This window comes from Hemiscyllium ocellatum, chromosome 7 (genome assembly GCF_020745735.1).
Source record: "Hemiscyllium ocellatum isolate sHemOce1 chromosome 7, sHemOce1.pat.X.cur, whole genome shotgun sequence".
NCBI lineage: Eukaryota > Metazoa > Chordata > Chondrichthyes > Orectolobiformes > Hemiscylliidae > Hemiscyllium > Hemiscyllium ocellatum.
This window is the reverse complement of record NC_083407.1, coordinates 114,398,245-114,413,487: the sequence shown is the minus strand read 5'-3', so window position 1 is coordinate 114,413,487 and position 15,243 is coordinate 114,398,245. Positions and strand designations below refer to the sequence as shown.

At 40.9% G+C, this 15,243-nt stretch overlaps 1 protein-coding gene across 5 annotated transcripts in view; it reads left to right on the top strand.

Moving 5' to 3' along the window:
- The window catches only part of LOC132817282 (caspase-8-like), a 70,448-nt gene extending 57,457 nt beyond the window's left edge, over window positions 1-12,991 (top strand). For all 5 annotated transcript variants that reach the window (XM_060827693.1, XM_060827692.1, XM_060827691.1 and 2 more), the window contains exons 10-11: window positions 1,911-2,397; window positions 12,451-12,991. In XM_060827693.1, the coding sequence (XP_060683676.1) occupies window positions 1,911-2,397; window positions 12,451-12,598 (635 nt within the window). In that variant the 3' untranslated portion in view covers window positions 12,599-12,991. The remainder of the gene's footprint in view (window positions 1-1,910; window positions 2,398-12,450) is intronic.
- Window positions 12,992-15,243: the final 2,252 nt, after the last annotated feature.

Genomic DNA, 15,243 nt, shown 5'->3' with positions numbered 1-15,243 from the left:
CCACATCGATGACTGTATCGATGCTACCTAGTGCTCCCATGAGGAGGTTGAACAGTTCATCAAATTCACCAACACCTTCTATCCCAACCTCAAATTCACCTGGACCATATCAGATACCTTTCTCCCCTTTCTGGACCTCTCCAACTCCATCTCTGGTGACCGACTAACTACAAACATCTACTCGACCACGGACTCCCACAGCTAGCTGGATGACACCTCCTCCCACCCTGCCTCCTGTAAAAATGCCATCCCTTATTCCCAGTTCCTCCACCTCTGCCATATCTGCTCCCAGGATAACCAGTTCCATCACAGAACATCCCAGATGGACTCCTTCTTCAAAGGCTGCAATTTCCCCTTCCACATGGTCAGTGATGCCCTCCAGTGCATCTCCTCCACTTCCTGCACCTCCTCCCTTGAACCTACCCCTTCAATCGCAACAAGGACACAACCCCCTTGGTCCTCACCTTCCACCCCACAAACCTCCGGATACATCACATCATCCTCTGCCTCTTCTGCAACCTACAAACAGCCCCCACCACTAGAGATATATTTCCCTCCCCAACCCTATGTGCATTTCAGAGAGACCATTCCTGGCCTACACATGATGCTGTCTGACCTACTGTGCTTTTCCAGCACCAAACTCTCGACATAGTATTCTTAACCTCTAACCTGCTTTTATAGCCACTGTGTTTATATGGTGAGTCCAGATGAATTTCTGGCCAGTGGTAACCCCCAGGATGTTGACAGTGGGGAGGTCCCAAATGGTGGTAAACATTGTGCAATCACTGGCAAGCTTCCCCACTTCTGACCTTATAATCGAGGAAAGGTCATTGATGAAGCAGCTGAAGATGGCTGGGCCTCAGACACTATCCTGAGGATCTCCTACAGAGATGTCCTGAAACGGAGATGACTGACCTCCAACAATGACAAGAATCTTTCTGTGTTCTATGTATGATTCTAATCAACAAAGAGTTTGAACCTGATACCCATTTTTTTATTTGATTCCTGTTTTGCTAAGGCTCCTTGATGCCATACTTGCTCGAATGTTGCCTTAATGTTACAGACTGACATTCTCATCCATCCTGACATAGTCATACTCACAGAATCATACCCTACAGACAATGTCTCAGACATCACCATCACCATCTGTCCCACTGGCAAGGTAAATCAAGCAGAGGTGTGGCACACTGGTATACAGTCAGGAGGAAGTTGTCCTGGGAGTCCTCAACATTGTCTATGGACTCCATGAAGTCTCATTGCTTCAGGTTAAAAATGGGAAAGGACGTCTGCTGATTATCAGTTGGTGAATCAGCAGTCCTCTTTGTTTAACAACATTTGGACAAAGCACTGAGGCTGGCAAGGGCACAGCATGCACTCTGGATCATGCATTTTTTCATGCTGACCCTAACTGGAATTAGTTTCCATCTACTCTGTTCCCCTTAATAGCTTGATAACTTATTGGCCATACAACCCTGAATTTTTCCTCATAATCAAGTGCTTGCAATCCAGGTAACATTCTAGTAGGTGGGAGTTGCATTCCCTCCAAGGCTAGTATATTCTCCTGAAGGTGTGATCGAACTTAGTATAATTGCAGCTTAACATTTCTTCTTCACATTCTCAGCCTCTTGCTGGAAAGATTTGAATGTTTGATTATTTTCTTCATCTAGTCATGATATTTTGATGGCTTATGTGAACCAGAAAGTCTTTGTGTTCCACTGGGCCCAAGATGGATGACCTTAGATTTATCTACTTTGAAATCTATTTGCTGCAGTTTTATCCATTGACTTAATTTATTAAAATGGCTTTGGAATTATATGCTTCCATCAACACTGCTGTCTATTTTATATGGTTCTTTATTCCGTTATCTGTATTATTAAAAGGTAATAAATGTATTTTTAATTTCTTTGCAGAAAAGCTAACTCAAGTGTTTGAAATGTTGGGATTTAACATAGTCAGAGAAGACAACTTAACAGTGAAACGTATGGAAGAAGTACTGCTCACGTATCAAACGTTTGATCATAATGATTGTTTTGTGTGTTGCATCCTCTCACATGGTGAAAAAGATGCAGTTATGGGAACTGATGGAGAACTTCTTCCTATCAAGAAGATCAGGTCCATTTTTTCAGGGTCTCAGTGTTGCTCACTGCTGGAGAAACCCAAAGTCTTCTTTATACAAGCATGTCAAGGCCAAGATTCACAAACAGCATGCCAAGTGATAAACTATTTCACAAGCAGCAGCTCTGAGCTTGAAACTGATGCAATGACATATTCCATCCCAGAGGACAGAGATTTCCTGATTGGAATGTCTACTGTTGCTGATTGTGTTTCCTACAGGACGCATAAAGGCTCCTGGTTCATTCAAGAACTGTGTAACTGCTTGGAAGAATTATGCCCCCAGTAAGTAAATGGTTTTATTTTCTTCCTTTTGTTGAAGTTATTGGCCTACAGTTTGATAGACCCCAGTGGCCCCAGCACTCTAAACGGGTTACCGTACTGATGCGCGTGCCGTGATGGAGAGCTTCAGCAGATGTTCCAGTGGAGTATCAGAGCAAAGCTTGATTGGCTCTGCCTGCAGCTCCACAATTCAGCATTCTTTCCGAAAGCTAACAAACAGTTCTATACTGCCAGTATGTTTTCATCAAAATGTATTCTTTTACGATTACAGTATCGGAAGAAATATGCAAGATGGCATTGAACACTTTTTCTGATTGTCCTCTTTGGCAAGATGGTGACATGGTGGTCATGCCATTTGGGATGTGGCCGTTGGTGCAATTTTAATCCAAGTCATAGAAGTGTCAGTAATGGTGACGATGTCAATTATTGTTGATTTGTTGTAAAGGCCCATCTGATTCACTAATGCCATTGAGGGAAGCAAAGCTGCCATCTCTACCAGCTGTGGACCACATGTGACCTCCAGATCCCATGGCAGATTGCCTACCCTGTGAAACGGCTGAGCAAGTCACTCAGCTCAAGAGCAATTACTTAAGGATGGGAAGCAAATACTGACCTTGCCATTGATGCCCACATTCCCTGAAATGTTTTGTTTTTAAAAAGAACGCTGTTTTGTACTTTGAATTTCTTGATATGGTCTTTTTGTCGTAGAGGTCTACAGCATGGAAACAGCTCCTTCGGTCCATGCTGACCAGTTTTCACAATTAAACTAGTCGAATTTGCCTCCATTTGGTCCATTTTACTCCATAATTATCCCATCCATGTACCTATCTAAATGTTTCTTAAATGATGAAATTGTACTCGCTTCCACCACTACCTCTGGCAGCCTGTTCCAGACACTCACCACCCTCTGTGTGAAAAAACCTCCCAGCTGAGCCCTTTGGTATCATTCCCCTCTCCCCTTAAACCATTGCCCTCTAGGTTTAGACTTCCCTCCATGGGGAAAAGCTATTTACCTTATCTATGCCTTCGTGATTTTATAGACCTCTCTAAGATTACCGCTCAGTTTTCTACCCTCCAGTGAAAAAGTCCCAGCCTCTCCGGAGAACTCAAACCTTCAAGTCCAGGTATCTAGTTTAATAATATTTTTCTATGGTAGGACAACCGAAATGTATGTAGTACTCCAAATGTGGTCACAATAATGTCCTGTTTAGCTACAACAAGATGTCCCAACTCCTAAACACAGTGCTCTGACAGATTGAAGCAAGCATGCCAATAGCCTTCCTCACCATCCTGTCTAACTTGCTCCCATTAACCTCTGTACTGTCCTCAAACTTCTCTTTCATCTCCCTCCTGTCTTGGATCCCACTTCACTGCCAGACTAGTTTAAACCATCCAGGGTGGTTCGAGCAAATCTCCCTGCCAGGATATTGGATCCTCTCGAGTTCAGATGCAACCCATCCCTCTTGTACAGGTCACCTTTACCCCACAAGAGATCCCAATGATCCAAAAATCCGAATGCCTGCTCTGTGCACGAGCTCTCAAGTCACGCATTCACCTGCAAAATCCTCTTATTCCTACTGTCACTAACATGTGACCATAGAAGCAGTCAAGAAATCACTACCATTGAAGTCCTGCATGTTAATTTCCTGCCTAATTCCCTATAATCACTCTTATAGACCTTCGACCTTTTGCTGCATTTTAATGTTTTCTTCATTCTCAAGGTTTCAAGCATGTTGTCAAGATTGTCATTTATTGCCTATCTCGAGTTGTCCTGAGAATAATATGGGCCATTGCCTTCAACTGCGCTCAAGCTAGCAACTGCCTTCAAGCTAGCAATGAGTATTTGCTATGCTCCTGAATGAGTCTTGTAACCTCTGCACAGGTTTTAAATTTGTTTATTTCTCCACAGATGCTGCCAGACCTGCTGAGTTTCTCCAGCACTTTCTTGTTTCAGATTTCCAGCACCCACAGTTCTTTGTTTTATACAAATAAAGTGATTGTTGGTCCTCTACAGACAGAGAATAGAGAGCTAATGGTATATAATACAGAAATGGCAGATCATATGTACAAACAATTTGCTTCAGTCTTCACAAAAGAGAAGATAAAAATATTTCTAGTAATAGCTATAAATTTAGGAAGTAGAAGGAAAGAGGAATAATCATTAGGAAGAGGTACGAAGCAAAGTCTTATGGTATTAAGCAGAATTGGAATTGTGGGATGACAAGTCTCTGGGTTCAGATGGACTTCATCCGAGGATCTTAAAAGATGTGTTGTTAATTTTCCAAATTTTCCTTTAATCGAGAAAGTGTCCAGCAGGGCGGATACTTAATTTAGCTCAGTGGGTGAGGCCCTCAATATTCACAACGGAGAATAATATGGTGGATGGTGAGCCTTAAGAGGCATGTGTTGATATTCTAGGGCATGTCAATATAAAAAAATGGGAGATATAAGGAAAAGCACGAAGGTTGACAAGTCCCCAGGACGCAATGGGATCTATACAGAATGCTGAGTGAGGCAGGTGAGGAAATTGCTGGGATCTTGTACGAATCCTTTGTATCCTCTTTCGTCACAAGAGAAGTCCCAGAGGACTGGAAAATTGTCTGCATTGTTCCTTTATTTTAGAACAGCAACAGAGGTGATCTGGGAAATCACAGGTTGGTAAGCCTTATGTCGGTGGTCGGGTAATTATTGGAGAAGGTTCTTACGGAGAGGATTCCTTCACATTTGGAAAAATACGGATTTATTAGCGTGGTTTGTGCAGGTTGTGTGCTTCAGTTTCTTGAGGAAGTGATAAATATAATTGATGAGGACAAGGTGGAAGATGTTCTATGGACTTTAGCAAGGCATTTAAAATGTTCCCTCATGGCAGGCTGAGACAAAAGATCTGGGTTCACATGGGTTCTACAGTGAGCTGTTAAGGTGGATGCAGAACTGGTGTGTCATAGAAGATAAAGATGAGCACTGAAAGGGTGTTTTTCTGACTAGATATCTGTGATAGTGTTGTTCTGCAGGATTCAATGTTGGGACCCCTGTTGTTTATAATATATATAAATGATTTGGAAGAGAATGTGGGTGGCCTGAATAGTAAGTTTTTAGATGACGTAAAGATTGGGGGAGCTGTAGTTAGTGAGGATTACCAGAGACTACAGACTATGGTGGAGAAATGGCAGATGGAGTTTAATCCGGACAAATACAAGGTGATGTATTTTGGAAGATTTATTGCAGGAGGAAAATATACAGTAAATTACTGAAACCTTTGTAACATCAATGAACAGAGGGATTAAGGCATACAGCCACAGTTCCTTTAAAGTGGCAATAAAAGAGATTAAGATGGTCACGAAGGCACTTTGCATGCTTGCCTTCATGAGTTGGGGCACAGAGTACAAAAGTTGTCAGTCATGTGACAGCTCCAGCTGCAAAACTTTAGTTATGCCATATTTGGAATATTGTGTACAGTTTTGATCGGCACGTTCCCAGAAGGATGTGGAAGCTTTGAAGATGGTACAGAAACAGTTTACCAAGATGTTGCCTGCTTTGGAGGGTGAGATTGGACAAAATATGGTGTGTTTTCACTTGAATGTTGAAGGATGAGGGGGGGGCGACCTGAAAGAAATTTACAAAATTATGACAGAGTGAGAATGGAAAGCTCATAGTATACAATAAGGAAATGGCAAATGACATGAAGAAATAACTTGCTTCAGATTTCACAATAGAGGTTATAAAAATAATTCCTGTAACAGCTTTAAATCAGGAAGTGGAAAGAGAGAGGAACAATCACGAAGGAAGGGGTACTAAGTAAACCATTATTATATCGAGCAAAACTGGAACTGTGGGCTGACAAAATTCCAGGCCAGATGGATTTCAACCTGGGATCTTAAAAGAGATGACCAATAAGGAAGTAGGAGTCGCCTGTGGCCCACTCTTATCTGGTACACCATTTTGGATTTTGTGGCGGGAGATTACTTCACAGAGGATAGGAGTGGAAGAAAGATCCATGGAACAATGGTTGGTTCTGGTGCACAGAAGGGAGGAAGAAGAATGGCATCGCTATGGTGATTGGGGATTCCATACTAAGCAACAAACGGTTCTGTGGCTGCAAAAGAGACTCCAGGTTGCCTCCATGGTGCCAGGGTCAGAAATATCTCTGCAGCTGTAGGACATTCTAAAGGGTGAAGGTGACCAGTTGTATTCATAATATATAACCAACAACATCGGTTATAAAAAAAAGGATGAGATCCTGCGAGCAGAGAATAGAGATCTCCAACATAAATTGAAAGGTAGGACCTCACCGGCAATAATCCCAGAATTGCTATCAGCACCATGTTATCATTAGAAATAGGATATACCCAATGTGGCTGGAGAAATACTGTAGGAGGGAGAGATTCAGATTCCTGGGACATCGGCACCAGTTCTGGGGAAGGTGGGACGAGTACAAGCAGGATATGAGCAGGACTGAGACCAATGTCTTTTGGTGGGATGTTTGCCAGTGCCATCCGTAAGGGTTTAATAGCGGGGAGATGGGAATTTAAGCAGGGACACAAAAAAGAGTAAAGAAGGACAGAAACAAAAAGGTTATAGAAAACATGGAATGCAGAAAAACAAATGGGGCAATATTGCAAAATAAAGCTGAGATGAATAACAAGGTCAGATGGATAAGTCTAAAGGTTTTGTGCCTTATGCACAGAGCATTCACATTAAGAGAGATGAATTGGCAGCTCAAATAAATATAAACAGCTGTGATACAATTATAGTTAGAGAGATTGTTGCAAGGTGACCAAGGATATAGACTGAACAAACAATGGTATCCATTATTTAGGATGGACAGACAAAAATGAAAGGACTTGGGTAGACATTGTTAATAAAGGAGGAAATCAGTGCAATAGTGGGGAAGGAGATTGGCTCAGAAAATCATGATATGGAATCAGTGTCTGTGGAGGGAAAAACACCCAGGCACCAGAAACTCTTGTTGGGAGTTGCCTACAGGTCTCCAAACGTTAGTGGAGATATAAGGGAATATATAACTAATAATTGGAGATGCATACAATAAGGGTATGGGTGACTTTAATTTACATATACATTTGTCAAACCAAACAAGTAACGGTATTGTAGAGGAGAATTTTCTGGAGTGTGTGCATGACAAAATGTTTGATCAAGAGGGGGAAGATAGGGTATGAGATCAGAATTGCAAGGAACCTAGAAACTGACCATTGAGCTATCAAAATGTATCAAGGGAATTAGGTTAGTAAAGACAAATGTAGGTCTCTTACAGCCAGGGACAAGGGTAGTTTTAATGGGTCAACAAAGAAATGGCTTTGGTTTCGTCTTCATAAAAGAGGGCAGAAATAACTTTCCAGAAATGGTCTCTTGACAGGGTTTTGCAACTTTGAAACTCTGACAGAAGGTGGTGGCAACTGAATGGATATTTTGAAGGCAGAGGTAAAAAGCTTCTTGTTAAGACAAAGGAATCATAGGTTTTGGCGTACATGGGAGTGTATAAGTTAAAATACAAATTGAATGACAGGGCAGGCTTGAGACACTGACTGACCTACTGATGTTTCTATTTTGCAACTCTTGACCCTAATGTCAATCAAAAAACTGTCCAACTGAGCTCTAAGTCCATTCAATTACCCAGCCTCCACTGTTTCCTGGGGTAGAGAATTCTAATAACCCTCCAATGACATTTTGAAAGAAGAAATTCCTCTTTATCTCATACTAAGTGAGAGACCCCTCACTTTGAAACAGTAACACCTCCCCAACTAAATCCTAGATTCCTTATGAGTTTGATACCTGGACTAATAGGGTTAATTTATAACACAAGTTCTATCAGTGAAGCTTTTATCCCAATGAGCTCAATGATTAGAGGAGATCTAATGAGTTTAAGATGACTAAAGAAATTGATAGAGAAATTATTGCCTCTTGTAGATAGTCTGAAACAAGGAGACAAAACCTTAAAATGAGAGAAAGTCCATTCAGGCATGATTCAGAGAGCACTCCTTCTCTTTAAAATAGTGGAAATCAGGAACTTCTTCCCAAAGAAAATGTTTGAGGCTATGGAGTCAGTCGAAAATTTAAAACTATGGTTGAATTTTTTTTTGTTACTCAAGGGCCAACAGAACCATGGCAGTTCTAACAGATTGAAGACACGGGCCAATCATTGTAGATTGGATAGAGTGTTGGCACCTGGATAGATTGCTGGCATTTAAACATGACAAGACACTGGGACCTGATAAGATGCATCCAAGGATTTAGTAGGAAGTGGGGATAGAAATTGCAGAGGTACTGGGCATAATTTTTCAGTCTTTCTCAGACTTGGGGAGGTGCCAGAAGACTGGAAGATTACAAACATTATGGCCTTGTTCAACGTTAAAAATCACACAACACCAATTATAGTCAAAAAGGTTTATTTGGAGGCACTAGCTTTCGGAGTTCTCCTCCATCAGGTGGTTGTGGAGTATAAGATCGTAAGACACAGAATTTATAGCAAAAGCTTACAGTGTGATGTAACTGAAATTATACATTGAAAAAGACCTTGATTGTTTGTTAAGTCTCTCATCTTTTAGATGAACATGTTGGTTTCAGTTCTTTCATATGTGAATTGCAGAACTTTTTTGAGTTACATTCTCAAGTGAACTTTAACAATTGGTGTCATGTCGGCCCAGATAATGTATTCAAGGTGTGAGGTGCCCTGTATGAGGCTGTCTGTGCCCCAATAATCAGAATGATTCTAATCTACAAAACAGATTTACAGAATCTTACATGGATTCATGCAGTTTTTGAGCAAAATAAAATGTAATTCTGCAAGTACAAATTGACACCCCCCAAACTTTTATATGTGTGTGTGTGTGTGTGTGTGTGTGTGTGTAGTGATATGAGTGCCTGTGAGAGAGTATGTGTATGTGTGTGAATATAAAGGGGTATAAGTCTGTGAGAGGGTGCTTGTGTGCCTGTGAGTGTGGGGAGTGTGTGTGAGCATATGAGAGAGAGCTTGTGTATGAGAGCGGGTCTGCGTGAGCGTATGAGTCTGTAGGAGTGTCTGTGTGTGTGTGCGCGCACGCGCCTGTCTGTGAGTGTGTGTATGTCTGAGTCTGTCTGTGTGTGTAGTGCAGTGGTGTCACCTGTGGTCCTGACTGATAGCCAAGTTTGGTACCCATGGGGATGGCCTCAAATGGGACCTTGGATTCATGTTACACTTGTGATTCGATTTCTAAAGTGGGATTTACTTGCAGAATTACATTTATTTTGCTCTAAAACTGCATAAATACATGTAAGATTCTGTAAATCCCACTTTAGAAGTAGAATCAGTCTGACCTAACTTTGGAACACAGACAGACTTTACCTTCACACCTTCAATGCATTATCTGAGCTGAGATAGCTTTTGACAATCGGTGCCATCTTGAGAATGTAACTTTAAAAAAGTTCTAGGATTTACATATGAAGGAAGAAAAACTAACATGATCATTCTAAAATGTGAAAGATTTAAGCTAAATTTGTTTAATATTACATTCCATGACTCTGCAATCCTGATGTTATAAATTCTTGTCTTATGATTCTGCTCCACAACTACCTGATGAGGAAGCAACGTGTCGAAAGCTAGTGATTCCAAATAAACCTGTTGGACTAATACCCTGGTGTTGTGTGATTTTTAACTTTGCCCACCCCAGTCCAACACTGACACTTCCAAATCATGGCATTGTTCAAGAAAGCTTGTAAGGATAATCCCAGCAATTATAGACCCTTTCTGTTATCTATACAATAAACTCCAACATTTTAGTTAAACACAAGTTCCTCTTTAGAAATCCATTCTAACTCCTCTGAATCAACCCATCTTTTTCCATGGATTACAAATTCTATCCCCAATAATTGTTTCTACACGTTTCCCCACCACCAAAGTTAAACTAACTTGGAAGTGATGTTCAACATATAGAAAACACTTAGAATCATTGAGATGTTCAGCATGGAAACAGACCATTTGGTCCAACTTGTCCAGATATCCTAAATTAATTTAGTCCCATTTGCCAGCACTTGGCCCATATCCCTCCAAACTCTTCCTATTCATGTACCATCCAGATGTCTTTTAAATGTCGTAATTGTACCAGCCTCCACCACTTCTTCTGGCAGCTCATTCCATACACGTACCACCTTTTGCATGAAGAAGTTGCCCCTTAGGTCCTTTTTAAATCTTTCCCCTTTCACCTTAAACCTATGCCCTCTAGTTGTGGACTCCTACAACCCAGTTATACCTCAGGAGATATGTACAATTGTGGTTGCCTCATTATAGGGAAGATGTGAGTGTATTGGAGAGAGTGCAGAAGCAATTTACAAGAATTGTTCCAAGAATAACAAGCTTCAGTAATTAGAATAGCTTGGAGAAGTTAAAGAAGATGGCTGAGAGATGATTTTATTGAGGTTTTCAAACCATGAGCAAGCCGGATAGGGTAGTTAGTGACAAGCTTTTCCCATTACTAAAAGCAAAAAGATCTAGAGGGCATAGATTTAAAGTCAAGTGCAAACGAAGCAAGAACGATCTAAGAGAAAGCTTTTTCACACAGCCAGTAGTTAGGGTACAGAATTCACTGCCTGGAAATGTTGTGAAGGCAGGTTACATTGAGGCATCCAAGACAGGATTAGATGATTTGGGGCGGCACGGTGCCTCAGTGGTTAGCACTGCTGCCTCACAGCACAAGGCACCCGGGTTCGGTTCCAACCTCGGGCAACTGTCTGTGTGGAGTTTGCACATTCTCCCCATGTCTCCGTGGGTTTCCTCTGGGTGCTCTGGTTTCCTCCCACAATCCAAACATGTGCAGGTTAGGTGAATTAGCCATGCTAAGTTGCCCATGGTGTTCAGGGATGTGTAGGTCAGGTGCATTAGTCAGGGGTAATATAGGATAATAGGTTAGGGGAATGGGTCTGGGTGATTTATTCTTTGGAAGGTGGGTGTGGACTTGTTGGGCTGAAGGGCCTGTTTCCACATTGTAGAGATTCTATTCTATTTTAAAAAAAGACTATTTGGATAGACATTGTGTGCCGTTATATGGGGAAAAGGCAGGAGATGTGGCAGTGGGCCAAAGGGCCTCTCTATGTCCTAACAATTCTGTGATTCTATGATCTAATTGAATGTGAGAACAGACTGAAGGAGCAGGATGACCAAGGTTCTTGGCCTTCTGTTTCATTCATTTAAAGTTTGCCTTTTCAAGATCCAATATTACTTTCTCTTGTTTCCTAGTACACAGGTAAATGCAACATTATTGGGGGCAAATGTTCTTTCAAATTCTATTTATTTATCAAGAGTGGTATCCTCAATGTATATGTAGCTGATCTGAATACAATATCCTTTGGGTCAAAAACGTGTTGCATCACAGTACAAGTCAGCAACACATGCCCCACTTCTGAGTCTATTGACTTAGTTTTATTTGAGGTATCTAGTGTGTTTTGAGACTGACTGAAGTTACTCATTGTTGCTTTTTTATCCTGCCAGATCTTTTTAAACTCCCCATGTTCCCAGGAGAAAGTGAGGACTGCAGATGCTGGAGATCAGAGCTGAAAATGTGTTGCTGGAAAAGCGCAGCAGGTCAGGCAGCATCCAAGGAGCAGGAGAGTCGACGTTTCGGACATGAGCCCTTCTTCAGGAATGAAGAAGGGCTCATGCCCGAAACGTCGACTCTCCTGCTCCTTGGATGCTGCCTGACCTGCTGCGCTTTTCCAGCAACACATTTTCAGCTCATCATGTTCCTACCAGAGTAAATGGCAGATTAGAATTTATGACCTCAAAACAGATACAGGTCATTTGGCCAGTCAAGACTGCTGCCCCACTCAATGAGATCATAACTGAAACCAATACAGAGACTGCTGGAGAAACTCAGCAGGGTTGGCAACATCTGTAGATAGAAACAGAGTTATGTTTTGAGTCTGATATGAGTCTTCTTCTGATCATGATTGATTTGGCTGTGGTCTCATCACCACTTTCCTGTCTGCCCCCGCAAGCCGGAATTCCTAATATTTAAATGTGGTTCTTCTGTCTGCTTACTAACACTTCCAATTTTCTTTTTGCCTCCCCAGAGGAGAAGACCTGCTTACAATTCTGACCGTAGTGAATCAGAAAGTAAGTGAAAAACATCAAAGCAGGAAGCAAATTCCGGAGCCAAGATTCACCCTATCCAAGAAGTTGATCATTTTGCCCCCTTCTAAAAGGAATTTAAACAGCTGATCCAACTTCAGCCACAGAGGAATGAATGTCTGTATTTGATATCTCAGGAGGAAATTCAGCAAACTAGTTTGACTTTAAAATGGGTCTGTCATTAAATGTCAGCAGTACCTGTAACTGTTTACAAACATAACAAGTGTATAAATTTTTCATCTACCTGTTTAAATCTTTTGTAATTATAAGTCTGGAACAGGTGGGACTTGAACCCTTCTGGTTCAGAGGTAAGGACACCATCTTACCTCCACAACAGCCCTCCATATCTCAAATGTAACCTAGATGGACCTATCAAATCACTCAAACTATTAATATGATGAGGAAAATTCTGCTTAGGTTCTGTGGATGCTGTAAGATTTCCATGCCATTAATCGTTGTTTTGAAAATAAACTGATTTTAATGCAAAATTAAAAGATTTCAAAAAACAGACTGAAGACCATGCTATGTTCGAGGAATCCTAGTATTCAATTTATCTTTTTAAAATAATATGTTTTCTCTGATGTAAGTAGTAGTTCAGTCAGTGTAATAGGCTCTTTAAAGAAAAACAGGCTTACATTGACAGACCACCTCTCATGACTTCAAGGCATTTTGCTGATTTTATGCTATTTATTTTGGAGCAAATAGGAAAAAGTGGTCATAAGGATGACCTGTAGGTCTATTTTGAACATTCTCCATAATAGATAATCCAATTAAAACTGTCTACAACTGCACTTTTGTTTTCTAGCAAGTAGATGAGTCACATATCCAGGATACAACAAGAGTGATTATATCTTCCTGTCACCATGCCTTTCACATGCCTGTGGAAAAGTGTTTAGGTAGTTCCCTTGCAGTCTGACAAGGAAATCTCCTGGGGACTGAAGCTGTCATCTCAAAGTGCAGTGAAGTAAAAATTTTCGTTAGTACTGGCATCAAATCTGGCAGTGCATGATGTAGGTCAACCTGCCATTGTTGCATCAGCACACATGTTTCACCCTGAGCTGTATGAGGCACCTTTACCCAGTCTGTGTACAGTCCGGGTAAAAAATGTCAGAGGAAGTTGCCACAGTTTCAAGGTTATTTTAACATACTTGCAATTTGATGTGGGGAAGGGAGGGACAACCTATTCTTGCATTGATTAATTATGAAATGCCGTAAACATGAAGAATCTTTCCACAAAATAGATAAATTTTAACAAAACTCAATAAAAGGAAATAAACATTCATGTAAAACTAAAAGTGGAGACTTAAAGAAAATGTCAGGAACCAAGCTCAGTTAATAACCAGGAAAATTAGTTCTATGTCCATGTTCTATATAGACAGGGTGCTTAAAAAAGTGCTTGGCATGCTTGACTACATTGCTCAGTCCTTTGAGTATAGGAGTTGGGAAGTTGTGTTGAGATTGTACAGGGCATTGTGAGGCCTTTTCTGGAATACCCAGTGTCCAGTTCTGGTCGCCCAGTTATAAGAAGCATGTTATCAATATGGAGAGATTTACCAGGATGTTAATGGTTTGAGTTAGAAAGGAAGGCTGGATTGGCGAGGATTTTTTTCACTCAAGCGTAGGAGGCTGACAGGCGATCTGATAGAAGTTTATAAAATAATGAGAGCTATAGAAAGAGTGAATGGTAGTTGTCTTTTCCCTACGATGGGAGCAAAGACTGGGGGCAAATTTTTAAGGTGAGACGAGAGATCTATAAAAGACACACGAAGCAATTTTTTTTATACAGATGGTGGTTTGTGCGTGGAATGAACTTCTTGAGAAAGTGATGAATGCAGATACAATTACAATGTTTAAAAGACATTTGGATAGATACATGAATGAGGAAAGTTTGGAGAGATATAGGCCAGGAGCAGGCAGGTGGGACTAGTTTAGTTGTCGGTGATGTTTGGCGTGGACTAGTTGGACCGAAGGGTCTGTTTCCGTGCTATATGACTCTGCTCTATAAAATTAGGAAAGTCAAGGAAGGAATTGAAAAAAAAGCTAAAAAGAGAGGCCAAGAGATATTACAAGATAAGAATAGCAGGCAGTATTAAATTTAATCCTAAAACACTTCATGAAAATATAAAGTGTAAACTTGAAAAATGGTTGGGCTTTTAAGAACCCAAAGCAATGTAACTAACTACTTTGCATCTGTCTTCACAAAGGAAGCAAAAGATATGAAGGTTACATTAAAAGGGGAGTGGGAATATCTGGGCAAGGTAATAATAGAGGAAATAGTGTAGCACTGCTGAAAGTTGGTAAGCCACTTGCTCCATATGGAATGTATCCTCGGCTTTTGTATGAAGCAAAGGTAGAAACCGTAGAAATGTTAGTCACACAGAACGGTATCAGAGGGCTGCCAATATTACACCACGACTCAAGAAAGAGAAGAAGGGAAGAAAGACAAACAAAATGGAATGTAGGTCGGAAAACCTGAGGGAGGCTTGAAGTCCAGAAAAATGGGTTTGAAGCATGAAAAAGTAAGAAGTAGATTCACCAAGGAAGTCAGTTTGAAGGTCCTAGTCCAGGTATTGCTGGAAAAGATATTGAAAATAAGAACCAAAATGACACACCCCAAGAACATGAACTTTGCTAGAGACTCCCAATTCTGTTCTCTCCACATGTTCCATAAAACTATGATAAAATCAAATAAAATACCACAAAGTAAAGGAGTATTTATAGAACTCTTCTGAAAA